Here is a 20945-nt window from a genome sequence, read left to right as displayed (position 1 = left end):
GAGCTCACTCTAAAATAATATAACCATATCATATAGACATGGATTTATGAGTTTCTTTAGGAAACATCATTACTCCAAGTAAAAAATCCTCTGCAAACTACTAACCAGGCCATATTTTCTCAAATACCCAACTTTCTAAAAGGATATGGAAAAAGTTTGGTGAAAACCTTCCCTTTTCTCAAGTTTATTTATTTATCAAAGGTAGACCATCATACAACAATAATATAAAGATAATGCAATATAGCACCTTTCATTTACAAAACATTTTTAATGTACTTTGAGATTTTTGCTCTCATGTTATCTATGTAACAACTCTTATCACACAGATACTACTATCCCAGTTTCGTAGATGAGGAAATGGAGGTGCAGAGAGGTTAACTGACTTCCCAATGGTCATGCAGCCAATTAGTAGCGGAGCTAAGACTCAAGTATCAGAACCCAAGTTTCCTGACCTCTAGACTAGTATTCTTTTTCCTCAGACTATCTAAACCCCACAAGAAGTGATCATCTCCTTCAAACCCACCCACAACTACACACCAACTGCTCAGTCTGAATGACATATGGTCTTAATTAGGCTTGGCCTGTCAACAAATAATTCCAAATGGACACAATATCTTGTATTCAAACCAACACACAAAAGCCTAATCTTTTGTAAAAGAGTGCCATTATAGCTCCAGCAGTCACTAATACTCTGAATCTTGCCTGCTTTCTCTCAAGGTTTATAATTAGAGATTTAGAATTTCTCTCAACCTGAATGGTAAGCTTCACGTAAGATGAGATTCTTCATGTTTTCTGTTGCTTTTCCCTTTTTTCAGTATTATCATTTTCTCAAGATACTTTGGTGTAAATCACTTTCTTCTTGATTACCCATAATCATTTTAGGTTTACTCTGGAAAAAAGCAAGATGACCATTTCCAGAGATGGGAAATCTCTTGCTAAAATAGACTTCTGTGTATTATGTTCTAAATGGACAGTATACAGAATAAATAGTACACAAAGCACTGAAATTAATGCCTCAGGTGACCAGACTGAAAATTTTAATTTTAGTATATGTGCTGTCAAAACAAGCACTGAAAACCCTATCTTAAAGGAAGCTAAGACAACAAAGACATTAGATTCAGTCCTTATTTCCTTCCAAATTTCAGTTGGTGTTGAAATTACACATGAAGATAGGATATCTGGTACCATAGGAGGGTATTGGAACAACTGGAAAGAATGTCAACTGTGGTAATAATCTATATCTGAGGGCTCTTCCAAGAGGAGCCAAAGGTGGAGATGAAAAGGAAATATTTGTCTTTCAAGATATTTACTTAAACCACTACTGTGAAAGGTGTGTTAGCTCATGGGCGTGTCTCCAAATTTTCTAGATTCCATTTACTGATAATACAAGCCACCAGTTGTCTGGGAGGACTATCCTCCTAGAACATATTGGATGTCTTTTTACCAAGACCAAAGCATGATGCAGTAGCTTGCCCAGCTGTGACATCAGGGTCTCAAAGATCTGTTGTCATACATACAAATCAGATTTAACAGAATGAATTCTACTGCTGCTCACAAGCAATTTTAATTTCATATCTATGGGCAGTGGCTACATTACTATCTGAATGCCATGATTTCAAGAGCATTTAAACAGCATTAATGTGTTTGAGAATGACCTAATATCCCTATGATTAGATGTCATTCATTTTAGACTTAGAAGACTACATTTAAAAGGCCATCTAGTAGTTTTTATCAAGTTCTTCAACCTTCCATTAGTGCCTTTTATCCCATCCTTTTCTGTCTTTGCCATGATCTTGCTCCATTGATCATCCCAAAAAGGCAAGTAGGTCACACAGTGGATAAGGCACTAGGCCTGAAGCTAAGAAGACCTGAGTTCAAATCCAGCCCCAGTCACTTATTACTTGTGGAATCCTGGGCAAGATACAATTTCTGCCTCAGTTTCCTCATATGTGAAAAGGAGCTTATGATAGGATCGGTCTCACAGAGTTATGAGGATCAAATAAGATAACAATTGTAAATCATTTAGTACAGTGCCTAGCACATAGTGGGTGCTTAATAAAAGCTCATTTCCTCCATTCCCATATCTCTCATATGTCTTTTTAAAATATTTCCTTTATATTGTTCTTATGAACTTGGCAAATATCAACAAACACAGTAATTTCCTTGTACAAAAGACAGAAAAAATTACTGCATTTGAAGCTGAGGGTCTCCACTACATTTTGCTTAATATATTTCTATAGATTTCAAATTTAACATATTAGTTCCAACACCGTCGTGTTGATCTATGTTCCCATTTAAACTTTCTTATGCTCATTTTTTTAATGATTCATCAAGGCTTTTTTCTTTCTATTTTTATGTTATTTCTGTTTTTTAACTATCATTATCACTATCCCCACAATCTCCCCTAACTCTCTCCCCTCCAAAAAAATAATAATAATAAAAGCCCTCTCTTGTAACAAATATATGTAGTGAAGCAAAACAAATCTACACATTGACTGTTTCTAAAAATGCTTGTCCCATTCTGTACTTCTACTCCATTACCTCTCTGTCAAGATAATCCATCAGCATTCCACTACAGACATGAATAGTCACTGCACTGATCATAGGTCTTAAGACTTTTATAGTTGCTTTGCTTTAAAAATGCTGTAGTTATTGCATAAATTGTTCTATTGGTTTTTATCATTTCACTCTGCCATCAGTTAATACAAGTCTTCTCAGGTTTCTCTGATTCTGTCCCTTTTGTAATTTTGTATGGAATAGTAGTATTCCTTTGTATTTGTATACCATAATTTGTTCGACAATTCCCCAACTGAAGGGCATCTCCAGTGTCTCAAGTTCTCTGCTACAACAACAAATTTCTAGAAATGTTTGTGTGTATATGAGTCCCTTCCCTCTTTGATATCATTGGGGTATAAGCTAGAAATAGTATGCTTATTTACTATACTTATTTCCTCAATTTATTTTTTCTTGGTTTATTGCCATAGCTAGCATTTCTAGAATTATATCAATTAACAGCAGTGATAGTGGATATCCTTGCTTTACTCCTGTTCTTATTATAATGGACTGTAAAATTTCTTCATCATAGTTAATGCCAGTTCTTAATGTTAGATATTATCTAGTATAGTAAGGAACAATCCATTTATTCCTATTGTTTTTAAAGTTTTAAAGGAAAATAGGTGCTATATTTTGTCAAAAAACCTTCCCCTATTGATATAATCTTCTGTTTTTATTTTTTGTTATTAATGTGATCTATTATATTTATAATTTTCCTAATGTTAAGCCATCTCTTTATTCCTGATATAAATCCAACTTGGTATGTTGTATAATCTTTTAAATATGCTATTGCAGCCCCTATGCTTACATCCATAACTATTAACAATATTGGTCTACAGTTTCTTTGAATTAGCTCTTCCTGTTTTAGGTATCAGGACTACATCTCATAGAAAGAATTCTGTCAAAGTCCTCTTTTTAAAAAGAATTATTTTTTAATTTATGAAATAAAACAAGCATTTCCATTACATAGCAGAATAAAAAAAGATGATTACATATGAAGCTGCAAATTTAGTATGTACAACTTGCTATTCCTTTTAAATATATAATAAAGTTATCATGTCACTTTTTTTTCCTTTTTTTCTTCCCTCCTCCCCACCTAGAGATGGCTATATTTAGATACAAATATGTATATATATGAAAATCATTCTACACATACTTCTATTTATCAGTTCTTTCTCTGGATGCAGATAGTATATTCCTTTATAGGTCCTTTGTAGTTAATTTGGGTATTTTAATAGTCAAAATGATTTAGTCACTCAAAGTTGTTCTTAAACAATATTGCTATTACTGTATACAGTGTTCTCTTGGTTCTGCTCATTTCACTCTTCATTATTTCATGCAAATATATCCATGTTTTCCTAAAATCAATGAGCTCATGGTACAGCACAGTAGAATTCCATCACAATCATATACCACAACTTGTTCAGTCATTCCCCAATTGAGGGGTATCCCTGAAATTTCCAGTTCTTTGCCACCATGAAGAGAGCTACTATAAATATTTTAGAACATGTATGTTCTTTTTTTTCCCTAATCATCTTTGGAAATAGACCCCATAGGAGTATTTCTGGGTCAAAGTATATAAGCATATATGAAGTCTTCTTTTTATTATTTTTTTGCAAATAATTTAAAATAGGAATTCATTGCTCTTCAAATGTTTGCTATAGTTTACTTATAAGTGCATTGATATTGAGTGGTTTTTCCCTTTAGGAGTTATTTTATGGTTTATTGGGTTGCTTTTTCTGAAACTGGGTTATTTAAATCCTCAATTTCTTTGTTCTGTTAATTTGGTCATTTTTCGTAAATATTCATATAACTAATTTGTTAGACATTTTATTGCCCTAAATTTTTTTCTAATGGTTTTCTTTATTTCCTCTTGATTTGTCATGAACTCTCCATTTTCATTTTGGCAATTTGGTTTTCCTCTATTATTTAAAAATCTTATTAGTTAACAATTTCTCTCATGTATTTTCAGTGACTTCTTTACCTCTGCCCACAGAATATCCAGTTCCTTTCTACTCTGATCAATCCATCACAAAGCATTTACTAAGTGTCTAGTGTTGTGCCCTGCACTTATCATTTGTCTAATATGTACCATAGGAGGTGCTGGAGATTTATAAGGACACAATTGAAACCGTCCCTGTCCTCAAGGAGCCTATCAAAAAATTAGAATTTTAGACTAAAAAAACCTTTCCTTGGACCATGCTACTGGTCATTGCCCTGTTTCTTTTCTACCCTTTCTTGCCAAACTTCTAGAAAGAGCAGCCTATGCCCTCTGTCTTCATTTCACTCCCTCAGTACTCCTTAACCACATGCAATTTGATTTCTGTCCCCACCACTTCAACGAAAATGCACTTTCTATAATGATCAAGTGACCTTTTTATGCTGTCCTTCCCCTTGACTTCTCTATATCATTTAATCATTTTTAGAGGTCAGAGGCAGTTTAAAAATCATCTAATTCAACTTCTTCATTTTACAGATGAAGAAACTGAGGCTATAAAAGTTGAATTCTAAGGCCAAGTTTCCTAACAACCACTTTATTACCAAATTTAATGGCTTTCCCCCCTTTCCCTAATGTCCTTGACCCTTTTGTAGTATCCTGGATTCAGTATAAACTAGCTGTGTGACTGTTAGTGAATCATACTCTCTGACCTAGTTTCCTCAAATAAGATGAGGATAACAATACTACTTACCTCATGAGGCTATAATGAGCAAAGTGTTTTGTAGCCCAAAGTGTTATGCAGAATGTTGCAAAACTCAAATAAATATATCAACATGAGGACAATTACGGCACTTGTAGTCGCCTAGGTGAGAAACCTTGAAAACCTCTTTGACTTTTCTCTTCCTCATCTCAGACATCCAGTAACTTGCCAAATCAATTCTACCTCTATAACCGTTCATGATTCACCCTCTAATTTCTATTCCCATTGAACCTACCCTAGTCCGGGCCATTCTTTTGTTCTCAACTAGCTTTTTATGTAAATATCCTTATTGTGCTGTCTGGTTCTGGTCCATCCTTTCTCTAAAGAACCTTTCATACCGCTACCCGTATCATCTTCATGATGCATTTCTCTGATCACATTACTCCTCAACTAATTACTTATTGAATAACAGATTTGTTCTTGATCCTAGCACTCAAGGCCTCGTATAATGTGACTCCAGTCTAGCTTTTCACATACATATCACATTATTACCCTTCATGCATATATACATATATATACATATATACATACATACATATGTGTGTATTCAGTGTTCCAGTCAAACTCTAGCCTTTGTTTTAATCTTGTTCTCTCCCATCTCTGAGTCTTAGCTTAAATCATACCTTGAATCGATTCATTTCAGTCCATTCTATCAAAAAAAGGAATGCTTTAGATTTTTACACTGTGCTAAAACTTCTCCCCTCTCTCATGTCTATAAAATCTTAATTTTAAAAAATATACTTCTTGTTTTTAAATCAATAAGTAGTCCCTCTTTTTCTTCAAGGCCTACCTATGGTGTTATCCTCTTCTCAAAATAACATTTTGATGCTCCCTTCCTACAATTTGATTGTGAGCTTTCCCTTTTCATATTTCTCATATTTTTTTCCTGGACGTCTTATGACATTTTCCTCATATCATATTTTCTCCATCCTGCCCCCAACACACACATCCCAATTTGTGACATTAAGCCCTTTAAAAACAGGATCTATGTCATATCCTTTCCTATATCCCCAGTGCCTAATACAATGCCACGTACCTACTAGATACTTAATATCTGTTGAATTAACTTTAAAATTAATAGCAATTGTGACCATGGGGAAAGAATAAATGAAACATGAAATGTAACATAAATGAAACATGAAATCCTAGCTAAAGAGTCAGGATGCTGGTTCTACCACTATGACAATCAACATTAGGTGTATGTTTAGAAGAAAAGCAGTTTGCTTCTGCTTAATAATTTGCTCCTTTATTATAGTGCTATCAGAACAGAAGAGACAAGGAAAGGGGAAGATGTGAACTAAATAGCCACCATAAAGATTTCTGTGGCAACTCTTGCTACTGAAGTAATATGGAAGTGGTAGAAGCATAGTCAAGTGACAGAAGTTGGGATTGAGAGAGTGAGAGAGTGAATGTGGGCCATGATAGATGAAGGGCAGTGAAAGGGGTGAGAGTGAAAAAAAAGATCACTTATGAGTGTTCCAGGATCCCCCAACAGTAAGATACTTATCTTAGTGAGTGAAAAAAAAAACAGAATAAACCAGCAGAGCAGAGGGAAAGGCTCCATTTAAGAAGTTTGTAATTCTGTACCAGTCATAGATTTAAAAAAAATAGCATAATCAACTCAAGGATGACAAGATTCATTATTATATAAAGGAATCCCAGCTCTCTACCAGGAGAGGAACAGGTTCTGAATGAACTCAAATACACACACACACACACACACACACACACACACACAAATATCATAGCAACTTCATGTTATACCTGATACCATCAAAAGAACCTCGAGGTGCTTCTTTATTCACAGATATAAAGATATATAGGTCAAAGTTCCTTAATAACCATCCTTTTTGTGCTTGCTAATATAGACTTGATCATACCCGATTACCACAATTCTACAGTTTGCGGCTGCCCAATCTAAAAAGAGCTAAGATATACTCACATGTATTCCCTGTGTGCAGAGTGTACAGCTGCTGCATTGCTGTAACGCCACAGAACAATTGCTGAAGACAAAACATCCAAGATGGCATCAAACTAGAGGAGGGAAATAAGAGAGTCAGTGATTTCCAGGGTCATTTTGCTGGGAACATTTAGCAAGTTAACTTCAGGGAAAGGAGACTTCATATTCATTTTTTTTAAAATCAACACTGATTTACCACACAATAGCAAACCCTTAGGGATTCAGGAATCCTGTACATCCTGTACATCACCATTATCAAAAAGCTATCATGATCTATGCTAACTAACTAACTAACCTAAAAAGCCACAGTCTTTGATACGGCAGGATCTGTTAGTATGCTCTCTAGCTGCCAGCCCTCTGGAGCCATTAAGAATAAAGGGGTTATGGTGATCTCAAAGACAACGAATCTAGTTTAGCTGCAACTTAAATCATTTGGGTAAAGTTCAACACATCCCTACTAAAGGACTTTGGGAATATTTTTTTCGATATGGTCTAAAGTTCTATTGGAGAGAGAAAACAGATTTGAGAATGGGGTGTATCTGTGTAAGGGAGCATGAGGGGAAAAACAAGAAATCTCAAGGTTGTGGGTAGTGTTTAAGTGAGACCCTTTAAATCCTATTGCCTGTAGGAATTTCTTCTCATCTGGTCAAATTACAGAAAAATACAACACCTTTCCCCAATTATTTTACAAATGAAGCTTTCAGAATAATATGGCTACCCTATTTCCTTCCCTCTGTTAACAGCATCACAACCCAAACAATAGCTCTCAGCATTCCTTAAACTAGGTTTTAGAGCAGGGGTTCTGAAACCGGGGTCTATAAACTTGCTTTTTCTTTAAAAATATTTTGGTAACTGTTTTTCAATATAATTTATTTCCTTCGTAATCCTAATTATTTTTTCTATGCATTTAAAACATTGTTCTGAGAAAGGGTCCACAGGCTTCACCAAACTGCCAAAGGGATCCACCACACAAAAATGCTTATGAACTCCTGCTCAGTCTAAAGCAAATAAGGGTTGGGCCTTCAGAAGTGTATGCTTCCCCTGGGAAGTGACTTAGAACCAACCCTAAGCCAGACCTAATCTTTCTCTTAAGTATGATCCTATTTGGGCTGGGGGGAGGGAGGAGAGGAATCACATTCAACCAGAGAATTGTTGAATTAATATAATTTTCAAGCCTACAGTGAATTTAGGGAATGCAAGGAAAAACTGAAATCCTAAAACATCCCAGAAACTGGCTACAGGAAAGTAAGCATTTATCATTAATTGAGAGATGGTCATCTGCCCAGAGTGAAATATCAAAACACTTTCACTTATGGCTGGGAATATAGTCTCAAAAGCAATTCTATTGCTAAATGCTATGGTATTCTGCATTTCTGAATACTAAAGTATTTAACTGTGTGTTGAGATAGTCCCCATTGCTGATCTTCTCAAAGTGAGTTATTGCATCCTGACCACCCATATTTATAGAGTCCATGGCAAGATTACATGGCTCAGATAATGGGGCAAAGCAGCATAAAAGGACATTTCAAATTACTTACAGCAAACCCAAAAGCAGAGGCGCTGTACCTCATTACGGAGACAGCTAAAAAGAAAGAAAATATTATTCAGAATAATTTCAACCTTGTTAGGGATATTTTCTTTCATCCTGAATATAGTCATTAGAAGTAGCCTGAAAAAAAAACACAGAAGGAAAACCACCAAGAGAACAAAGACGAATGAGGTACCTAGGCAAATTGGGGAACTCAGAAACCCAGAGGCTTCATCTTGGTTTATTCTTAGGAAGGGGACACTGCTCATCCTCTTACTTCTCAGTGTGCAATGTCCTATTGTAGTACATTTTGAGGTCACTCAAATAGAAGAAAAATATTTCATTACAAATCAGACTCACAATCTGGGTATCAAAAATCGACACACACACAGACAAACATGCACTGAGGAACTCAGTGTTGAACATAAAAGTTGTTAAGATGACAAAGCAATCAGTCAGGATTTTAGATTGTAAAGCAATCAATCAGGAACAGGCACACTGAGACACGTTACAAAGCTAACCCTAAATACAAAAGTGTCTCAGTCCCCAGAAGGTTACAATCTAGAAGTCACAAATACATTCAAAGAGGGGGGAAAATGGGTCAAGGAAGAACATGGCTATTCCTGTGTTTTGGGGGAGGTTTTTTGGTAAGCCCATTTGGTGAAACTTTTACATAATTCTGTGATCTATAAAATACCTGTACAATCTGCTCAGGGCAGGTTGGCCACTTTAACAATGTAACTTAGTTAAATTCATTTAAGCTTCACGTGTCTACACATGTAGACTTATATTAGAGGCTTATATTAAGATGAGACATATTAGAGGTTGGCACTCTCTTGAAAAGGGTAGGCCAGGGTGTTAACCCACTTTTATTTTGTGTTGGCAAAAGGAGGAGAGCCTGGAGGTGTGAATTGAGAGATGGTAGAGGGCTAGGAACTGGAAAGGTCCAATTGAAGTAATAGTAGTCCTGATTGGTGGCAGGGTAAGGAGTGGCAAAAGATGCTGATTCATAGGACAAAAACAATCTATCTCCCAACCATTTTGGTTTGAATGAAAAGGGATGCTGGCTCCTATGCTATTATAAATAATTAAAGCCTTTTTTTATTTCCTTTCATAAGATAGAAGCACTGTACTGTACCAAATCAAAGCAAGAAGAAAATACGATTTGGAACTAAAAGTTATTGCAGATTGTCCCTATTTTTGCATAAACTAGTTAGAATAACTTCTCTTTTCCCTCTACATATTATTTTTCTGGACACTCTAATTGATTATATGCAGTGCCTCAGCTGCATTTTAAAATATATATAACCTGTGTCTTACTCAGCGAAATGATAAGATATGCCTACTATTGGGAGATTATTGGCTATATTTACAATATAAGCTATACTATTACATGTTTTTAAATTAACTTATAACCTGAATAATTCTATACCTTCATATCATTCCAGTGTATTGGAAAATGAGGGAAATATGGAAGACTGTGCTACTTTTTAGAAATATAGACAGACTATTGTTAATGTGTGGTGGAGTCTCTTGGAGTCAAATACCTATGATTCATATATATTCAAAATCACATTAAAACACCATTTTTGAATCAGTTAAAATATCTACTTCGATGCCATTTCAAAAGTGAGATATTCTGAAAGGAAAATGAAATATTTTTCTATCAATCAAGACCTCATGTGATAATCCTACTAAAGGTATTACAATTTACCCAAGAGCTCTTAATAGTGTAGAAGGCTTAAAATTTCCATTTTTCTTAAAAATTGACTTCCAATCATTTCCTCTGTGAAGTAGAAAGGAAAAGATGCTAAGAATCTCTTAAGGAACAAAGACCCACTAAAGGGCCCTAAGGATCATCTTATCCACAGAATCTTCAATTTTCAATCAACACCAAAGCCAATTTTCTCTATTAAATAAGAGGAAAACATTAGCACAGAGCCTTATCACAGAGAACTCAATTGGGTCTCTTTCCAAATTTCTGGGAGGACCTTGAATGGCAATTCTATATTTTCCTTTTGGTGCACAACTTGATGCAACAAATTCCTGTTCCATCCCTGGGTTAAACTCAAGCAGGTCAAAATCTTACTGAGAAAGTTAGGTCAAACTGGATCATTCAGTTGAGCACATTTTCACCACTTTTCAGGCTAAAAATAAGTTTCAATTGAATAATATCAGGCTGTGGCCAGGAAGAACGCTCAGAGATGAGATAATGAGATATGGCACCTCTGACATCAAGAAAACATTTAAATTCAGCCTCCAAGAGTGGTGATTAAAAGCCACTGGGAGCCCCAAACTCAAAGCTAGAGGGGTGGCTCTGTGAAAAGAGTCATGCAGAACAGACAAGAGACCAGTACTCATTTGACCTTAAACTACTTCTGTGACTGGCAATAACAATAAATGAACCAGCCATTAATTAACATGGAGGCTGAACTTCACTTTCCCCTCAAACACCATCACCACCCCCTTGAAGCTGGTTCTCCTGGTGAAAATGAATATTTCAGAGATCTGTGGTAATGAAGTTATCACACCTGCCACTCCCAAGCTAGGTTCATTCAATCTCTATTACAGCAACTTGGAGCCATAGACCTCTCTGTCCCATATGGATTTATTAGACTAGAATAAAATCACAGGGCCCCATGGGGGGATTTTCAAAGGCTTCTCTGCCACTAAAGCTTAGAAAATGTGTCCTGCCCCCAAGAGGCATCTACATTAAATATGCCTCATGCATTGGGGAAGCACATGGAAAATAAAGACAGTTTACATCAGCTGGCCAATCTTCATACTTTAATCTTATTTAATTACCCACTGCAACTGTTTCCAACCTTTGCCTCTCTCTTGAAATCCCCTCCTCCAATTCACCTCTGTACATAATTACAACAGATGCCTCAGCTTCCTCCTTTACTGAGGAAAGCTATGAACATCTAATGAGGACAACTCCACCTCACTCCATCTCACCTCCTCTATTCCTCTTCTTCCTTCTTTCCTCATATATGCATACATGTGTATATATGCACATATACACATACATTTTACATATATGTATATGTACATTTAAATATTATGTCTGTGTGTTTCTATCTAGTTTTTACATTACCAATATTTCCAGCTGAATTTCTCCACTTGCCCCTGCCAGAGGGAGAGTCATTCCTTATAGTAAAAAATAAAAAAGGATAAAAGAAAAAAGAAGCAATACAACACTTATTTTCATGTAAGATGTTATCTCTATACCTGCCCCCAAGGCTATTTTCTATTTGTGCCCTATACCTTATACTTTCCCACCTCAGCTAGGATATTAGCTCCACCAATTGTTCCCTCATATATTCTTCATTCCCTCCCTCGCTTGATTCTCTCCCAATTGCATGCAAAATATTCATCTCCTTAATCCTTAAAAAAAAAATTGTAAAAGAATTTCCTATTCCTTCCACCCCATTGAACTACTGTGGCATCTCTTTCCTCTTAACGAAGTCAGTTAACCTTTCTAAAGAGGTGTCTATGCCTGATGCTTCCATATCCTCACCATCAACTCTGATCAACCCTTTGTAATACAGCTTTCACTTTCACCACTTCACTCAAAGTACTCTTGCAAAGCATTACCAAATAACCTCCGAAATACCAACTATCAGTTTTCATACACCTTGGCCTCTCTGTTGCACTTGCTGGACACCCACCTCCTCTGGGTTCTTTCTTTACCCTTGGTTTCAAAAGGACCACACTCTTTCTTCTTCTACTTCCCTAATATTCTTTCTTTTCCAGACACCACCACCCCCATGAATTTTTTCCCAAGGTTCTATCTATGCTGTTCTGTCCTCTCTATATATAGTCCCATCTTTGAGAGTCTAACTCAATAGCAGGGCTTCAGTTATTACTTCTACATCATTCCTACATCTAAATCACCAACTTTGACTTCTCTCCCAAGTTCCCAACTCATATCTCCACCATTTGCCCTATAAACACCTGAAGCTCAGCATGTTTGAAATTGAGCTCAAAATCATAGGAGCAGAGTTAAAGCTCTGAGGGACCTTAGAGGTCATCTTGATCAACTAGATAATTTTACAGATGAGGACCTTAGGACCCAGATATTTGCCCAAGATCACAAAGGTCATAAGTAGCAGAACCCAGATTTGGCTCTCAATGTACTACAACAAACTACCTTACTCTTCTTTTCTATATGTAACACATATATACTATAATATGAAATATCTCCCTTATAAACTTGTCTATTATTCATATGTGTGACACATACACATCCCTCAACTTAACTGTAAGTCTCACAAGAATCAGGATGACAGGGATATAAAATGTTATGATCTACCTTTGTGACCTCTAGTTTAACATTTTTATTGGCCCAAAATTTTCATTCAATGCATGAAAGGAGAGATATGAATACAAGATTGTGTGTGGGTATGCATGTACATACACACATACACTCACTCGCAAAGGCCTTAGTGTGAGTACTCACTGAGTATTCTCTCTTGCTCTCCCACCTCTAATATTTAGTTAGCAGTTCCTTCAATTGGATTTCTCTTTCATCTATTCCCTCCTCTCTATTCTCATTCTCTCTCTCTCTCCCTCTCCCTCTACCTCTCTCTCTTCTCTCTCTCTCTCCCTCTCTCTCTCTCTCCCCCCCCCTCTCTCTCTCTGTCTCTCTCTCTCTCTCACACACACACACACACACAAATATTATGAATAAATATATATAAATTATGGAACATTTGTATCCATAAAATTATAGATAAAATGACATTAATAGATTTTACACAGATATGTGTATATACATATGCATGTGTATATAGATGTCTATCTATATATTCTTGTAAAATAGTAGGGCAGACAATTAACTCAAATATTTATCCCATTCTAGTTAAAGAACAGACCTTCCTTCCTTCTTTAACTAAGGCAGAGTCCCACTGTGCCAGAAAGAATGCCAGTTGGAATCTCCAAATTCAAACAGAAGGACAGCTGGAAGATGGACTGGATTCATTGTTGGGATAAAAACCACATGTAAATTGTGCAGCTGAATAAACAAGCAGAAGAGAAGGCTTAGGACAAAGACTTAGAAATTTGCAGGATGACAGTGTGTGTTTCAGAGAATTGTGATGTCACAATCAGCAATGTGCCATTCAACCCTATTAAATAACGAAGGCAATTTCAATTGCAGGCTAGATTTATAACAACAATGAAGACCCATCTGTCAAGCTGTCCAAAGTCAAGCAATAATTATCTTGAGCCTCAGCAGTTCTGCTTTACCCCAGGCCCCACAACACCTCTAGCTGCTAAATTATGTGACCAGTAAAGCTCTGTTAATAAATCAATCTCTCTTTAATTAGACTGTCTCTATCACTCAGATCCTAGACCACAGCATTATACAAAGCTATGTTACTCTTCCATCTACAAAAAAACCCTCTAATATACTCACTTTAGATGGGGGCTCAGATAAATGAGGATAGCAGATTTAGAGGCTCAGAGTTGATTTTGTTCCTTTTCCCACCTGTCTGAAAACCTTCTTTTCTCCCCAAAGGTAAAATTACCACTTATGACAAGTTGAAGATTAGTGATTTATTTACTCATTCATTTACTCCTTGTTGGTCTAACTTCATTGGGTAAAAGGAAATGAATTTTAAAAACACACTGTAGATTGGTAAATTGTTTATTGTTTCAGGACAGTGTCCTTTGGCACATCCCATTGACTAGCCCAAGGTGGCCCCAGCTCACTATGAATTAAGAATAGCCCAATTTACTGCACAGGGTTACAAAATTCTGTTCAATTTGTTTATGATTTCTTGTACTTTGATTCATCCAATGATATTACATTATTAACTTATGTAATTAGTTACCGACCTCTCACTCACTCTCCCCTTTCTGTACCTAACTATATCACAAACACCTGCCCTTCTCCCTCCCTAAAAAGGAACTAAAGAGGACAGCATAAGTATATGAAAGTAGCTTTGTTGTTTACTCATCTCCCCACACATATCCTAATCTTAATTTGACAGGTCAGCAATGGCAGCTTGTTGCTGTGATCAACAGTTTCCATGGGTAAATAGGTTGTTCCACGCTGCAATCATAATAAATGAGTTGACTGTACATGCTTTCAATCTGCAATAATAGAGTGGATGAAGATTTCTACACCAGTAGCTTGCAATCAGAAGAATCGACAAGACCAGAGAACAAAAACCCTGAGTCCCTCTCCTGACTACTTGCAGCTCCCAGGATATATTATGCAGTCTTCATTCAGAGGAATAAGTAATTGAGTTAATAAGTCTTTCTTTGTGGAGAAAAACAAAGACTTAGATAGCTATGGTGCAGAGAATAGGAAATTTGAGTTTTAAACCAGAGAACTACAGGATCTGTGGAAAGCTCTTAAGCATAAAATGCAACCTCCATTTCCTCATGAATTCTATTGTCCCCTCCAGATCTAATGACTGAAGCTTTTCGCATCACTCACAAGCAATATTCTCAATGACTGATGAACAGCCTTTTGAAATGTGGTCAGCTCAAAATGATAATATTGAGGCTGGGCAACAGATTACAGTATTGTTTGGGGGACCCAGATATGTAAGAACATGTTCCGAAAATTCAAGTGATGTGCAAATATATAGTATTTTTTGGAGGATGGAGGAAAAGCCAATTGGGGTTAAGTGACTTGCCCAAGGCCACACAGCTAGTAAGTGTCAAGTGTCTGAGACTGGATTTGACCTCAGGTCCTCCTGACTCCAGGGCCGGTGTTCTATTCACTGTGCCATCTAGCTGCATCTGTACTTTTATTTTTATTTTATTCAGGCAATTATTACAGCAAGAGACACAAGGAAAAAAGATTGATTTCACTTTCTTCATCAGTAAGATGAGGGGGTTGGATGATCTCCTAAGGTACCTTCAATTTCTAAAAATCCTTTGATCCTACATAACAGCTATCACATTGGAAAGAGTAAAAAAGGATTCCCTGAATTCAATGCACTGGTCTCTCACCTGCATATGCTACACTGATAATGTCCTCCTTCCTCAGAATCTTTCTCTTGTTTCAAGGCTCAGGTCAAGCACCACTTCCCCTAACCATCTACAAATGTCCCCTCCTTCCTCAATTTTTTCCAAACCACTCTGTCTGGATTTTTGCTTTGCTACCATCACCTCCTACCTTATTCTATTTCCTTTGTACATGTTACACTCTCCCTAGGGGAAGAATTCCTTTAGGATCCCAAAGATTTCTTGAGGGTTAGAACTGAGATTTCTTAAACCTTTGTAACATCAGTGCCTTGCACGTAGAGGTATTTACTATATGTGCTTTGGATTGAACTGAGTCATCAAATCATGGGTATTCAGAACTGAAAAATAGATTGCAAAGGTCTGCTCCTTGGGTTCCCTGCCTCAAGTCTTTCCCAGCTCCAATCCATCTTCTGCTCAGCTATCAAATTAATCTTCCCAAAATTCAAGTCTGACCATATCATACATATGAACACAGAGAAAGAGAGAGAGAGAGAGAGAGACAGAGAGAGAGACAGAGAGAGAGAGAGAGAGAGACAGAGAGAGACAGAGAGAGACAGAGGATAAACTTCAGTGCATCAAATAATTTAAAAAGCCCTTTATAACCTGACTCCTTCCTACCTTCTCACACCTTATTCCCCAACACATACTCTTTGATCCAGTGAGACTGGCTTCATTGTTATTTCACCAACAAGACACTACTACTTTCAGCTCTGGGCATTATCACTGGCTGTTCCACACCCCTGAAATACTCTCCCTCATCTCTGCCTTAGCTTTCCTTGGCTTCCTTCAAGTCTCAGCTGAAATCTCACCTTTCCCAAGAAGTCTTTCCCAGTGCACCTTAATCTTAGTGCTTTCCCTCTACTTTTCCCTCTACTCCCAATTTATTCTTGTGAGAAATAACTCATTCAGGTTCTGAAGGAGTGAAGATAAAAGATAAATTTATTTCTCAACTCAAGTGGTGGATATGTCTCCTAAAATAGACACACCCTCCCTATAGAAACAAAATCAAGCCTTAAAAACCTGTACCCCACTGCAAAGTCCCTCCCCTGTCTCCCCATTGGCTGGATAATACAGGGTACACAACTGTCTGATACGCCTACTACACAGTTCTCCCTTGATATGCCCCCCTCCTGCTACATGCATTGTATGACCATTAAAATTAACCTTCAGTCCTCCCAGAGGAGAACAAGTTAATATTCATAAGCTTATTACGCATGAGCATTCCAAGCAAGACTTAACTTTTATGCTCCTTAGCTGATTTCTAACCTCAAAACAAGATAAAACCAGATGGATCCTTGCTTTGCCCATTATCTTCTGTGTGAAACATAACTCATTCATTATGTCTCCCATTCTGCTGATCGTTATTCTGAACTTATGGAAACAAATTTCTCCATTATATCTCTCAATTTCCCTTCTTCTGCTAGAAGATAATCTAGTACTCATGTTGATAGTGTCTTCTACAATCAATTTATTTTCCTGCATTTGCTGCAAGTCAAAAGACTTTCTGGTATGTATGGATCCCCTAGATTTCATAAGTCATGTATTATATAATTTCTAGGGAATGAAAGGTTCTAATCATTCCTTACAATTCTATATGTATCTTGTTTGTACATAGTTGTACATGTTGTTTCTCACATTGGACATGGTTTCTTGAGAGCAGGAAGTTTGGGGTGGTGGGGGGACTTCTTTGTATTTCCAGAGATACCACGTGTCTAGAATATAGTAGGTGCTTAATGAATGCTAGTTGACTGACTAAAGAGGACACGTGTTTGATTTGAACCAATCAAAAACATTAGATGATCTCAAGATGATTAGATACCTTACTCTAATAACTTGGTTCATCTATCTGCTACAATCAAAACAAGACCTGAGACCATATGGTATTATCATTATGAGTATCAGTCATAGTAATAAAAACAATAAGATTATGTAGAGACCCTAATATATCATTAAATAACAGAAATTTTCTACAACCTTCCTTCCTGTGCTTTAAAAAGTCCCTTTCTCCCCACTAGGAAAGGTATTTGAGGTTTTAGGGAAGCAAGGACATGTCCAACCTGCACCATCGATACAGAAAATATTTCTACCAATTCAGACTGACAACCATACTATAACTAATAGTCTTAAAGAATTACCCCTAGATCAGGGCTTCTTAAACTTTTTCCACTCCTTTTCAACCGAGAAATTTTTACGCAACCCCAGGTATATAGGTATATTAAATAGGTATAATCAAATATTTACTGATAATAAATCATAAAGAAATGTTTTTAAAACATTCTTTGTTATACATATAATTTTACCATTTATTAAAGACAAAAGCAAATTTGCATACTAATGAGATGGATATGCTTGTTTATTTTTACATAAAGAATTAAATATTGGTGGAATTGGTGGAACATTTAATACTGAAAGAGCATCTTCAGCTTTTTTCAGAGATGATCAACATTTTGATTTTATAATCATCAATGCTGAGAATGCCACTTTGCATAAGCATGTAGTACAAAATGGCAGAAATACGTTTAGGGCCATTTCAGAAACTGTTAGAAATTCTGTCCTAATCCCAAGCCAAAATTCATTTAATGATTTTGTATGTACAGTAAAAACACTGCAATTCATAACATATAATAATCTCAAATTTGAGCTGAGGGGTTTCTGGCAGCGTTCATTGGCATGGTGTGGCATAATCGCATGTGCAGTGCAAAGTGTGCATGTTGTTTGTTCAGAACCAAGTCTTCAGTGAAGTTGTGCAATGCAATAGAGGCAAGCACCTCTAGAAACATCTCAGATTCATTACATCTTTGATTTTGAATTAATTTTTGGTGGTTGCATGTTCAGAAACCATTTACTATTTCCAAATTTTTCATGACCCCCACATTCAGTTACACACCCTCATATGGAGTTTAAGAAGTGCTGCCCTCGATTACTGAAGAGTTCAGTGAATTATCCAAGGTTGTGCAAGGCAGTGTGTATCAGATGTGGGAATCCAGTGCTCTAGTACTCCACTCTGCCTCTCCATAAATGTAGGATTAAGAAAACACAGGGTGGTAATGGAAGGAAGTCAATGTAGATGTCTGTAAAGGTAGCTATCATGGCCATTCAAAAGAGCAAAAGATAAAGGCTAGGATGGGGCTAGGGAGGAAGCCATTGAATAGTTAATATTTTTTTTAAAGACTGAGTCTCACTGTCATCCAGGATGAAAATGCAGAGGTCACTCACAGGACCGATTCCACTGCTGATCACTAATAATACTGCGACCTTCTCCATTTTGTCCTGGGCTCCATTTCATTGCTCCTTAGGCAGCCTGGTGATATCTTCCTCAATATATTGGTGTCAAACTCAGTGCAAGCACTTGATCTTCCTTAGTCTACTGCAGTTCAGAACTCCCACACTCAAGTCATCCACTAACCTCAGCCTCCTCTAGTAGCAGGGACAGGCATAGGCCACCATGTGTACCAATGTTTTTCCAAGTAGTTGAAAAGATCAGTCTTCACTTATCTTTATCCTCTACTTTGTAATGCTCTTGTGGCTCACCTTTACCAACCTCATTGCTTCCTCCTAGAAAGCTGTCTTCACTTCTGTAAAGGTTAAGTGAATTGAAGAAACTACTGGGCAGTTAGCTGGATACCATTACCACACTTTCCCCTTCCAAAAAAAAGAAAAATCCAAGCCAAAAAAAAATTCATAACTAGAACTGATTTCTTCAATCAACAGGGCATACTTTATCTGAAAACCTGGGTTTACTTCTGATGTTTTAGGTTGCCCAGATCTGTTACTTTTAAATAAAGAATTATCAGCCTTCATTAACCTTAACAGTTGTATAACTCCACCCAATGAGAATGCAAACCTAAATAACAGCCTCAACTCGATTTTTTTCCTTACACTATTTCTTGGTTCTTAGTCCAATCAATACCTATAAGTCAAAGAAACAAATGTACCATTATGGGCCAGTAAGATAGGCGAGAATATGCTAAAAAAGTTCAAGGAATAACCCTACCCCCTCTTAAATAAGTAAAGTTCCCATAAGCAGTGCCCGTGCAACAGGTTTGAATAACAAATAGGAGAGGCTCAACTCCCCCTCCCCATGGGGAAACTATAGCTCAAAGGCATCAGTCCTCACCATGTGGCATCATCATGCCAAGAGTTCAATAGTACAGCTGGTTACTCTGGTAGGAATGAATTGCACCAGGCATTGATGAGTTTGCACAGATGGAGATCGAAGTTGTACATGCTTTATGCAATCTGGGCCAATTTCCCAGAGATACTTTGACACAAATCAAAGATAATAAGTTTTGAGTGTGTGAAAAAGAAAATAAGAGGAAGAAAACACAGCTTTCATTGACTCTAGGATGTCCTAGATTGGATAAACTTTATTGTCATGCCACACTAATAAGCGACCACCTCTGAAAACAGAGAGTAAATTGAGCTTAGGGGTGCCTTCAGCACAGTTGGCTCATCCACATTTAAAGCATATAAGTACTAAAATCCACAAGAAAAAGAAAAACCAACAAGCAGAAACTTCAGGGAACATGGAGAGAAGGAAGTGAATTGCCAGGTGCTCATACCAAAAGAAAACTACCATCCCATACCACAAGGGTAGCAGCATTACATTTCACATATTCATGAAGCCCTGAAGACTTTTGGAGACCTAATATTCAACTGAAGTCTTTACTTCATTCAGTCATTGAATTAACATTTATTGATCTCCTACTGTATACAAGATGCCATACTACAAAGATGAAAAAATATAGTCCCTGCCCTCAAGGAGCTAATAGTATAAGGGAGATTGGGGTGGGGTAGGATGGAGAATATGTACTAAGGCTGCCTTGGGAAAAAAAAAATGTTTCCCTTGCTACTCCATCCTCCTCAGCTCTAAATAGAATCACCTGAGGAGGGAAGTGGTGCCTAGATCAAAAATCTTTGTTAGTAGTAGCAGCAGCAGCAGATGATGATGGTGGTGGCAGTAGTGGTAGTGGTAGTGATGGTGATGAAGATAACATTTATATAGTGCTTTAAGATCTGCAAAGTCCTTTACTATTATCATACTATAGTATTACTATTATTATACTCTATTACTACTATATTATCTCATTTTATCCTCACAACAACCTTGGGAGGTAAATGCTATTTTATTCCCATTTTACAAATAAGGAAACTGAGGTACAGAAAGAGGTTAAGTGACTTGCCCAGTGTCATGCAGCTCATAAGTTTCTGAGGCTGGATT

At 36.8% G+C, this 20945-nt stretch overlaps 1 protein-coding gene across 2 annotated transcripts in view; it reads right to left on the bottom strand.

Moving 5' to 3' along the window:
• TMEM163 (transmembrane protein 163) overlaps positions 1–20945 on the bottom strand; it is a 411947-nt gene that overhangs the window by 126821 nt on the left and 264181 nt on the right. For both annotated transcript variants that reach the window (XM_036744571.1, XM_036744570.1), the window contains exons 3-4: positions 8751–8794; positions 7195–7286 (exon numbers count right to left, since the gene is read on the bottom strand). In XM_036744571.1, coding sequence (XP_036600466.1) covers positions 7195–7286; positions 8751–8794 — 136 coding nt within the window. The remainder of the gene's footprint in view (positions 1–7194; positions 7287–8750; positions 8795–20945) is intronic.

This window comes from Trichosurus vulpecula, chromosome 2, assembly GCF_011100635.1.
Source record: "Trichosurus vulpecula isolate mTriVul1 chromosome 2, mTriVul1.pri, whole genome shotgun sequence".
NCBI lineage: Eukaryota > Metazoa > Chordata > Mammalia > Diprotodontia > Phalangeridae > Trichosurus > Trichosurus vulpecula.
The sequence above is the reverse complement of the archived record's forward strand: the minus strand, read 5'-3'. Positions and strand labels throughout refer to the sequence as shown.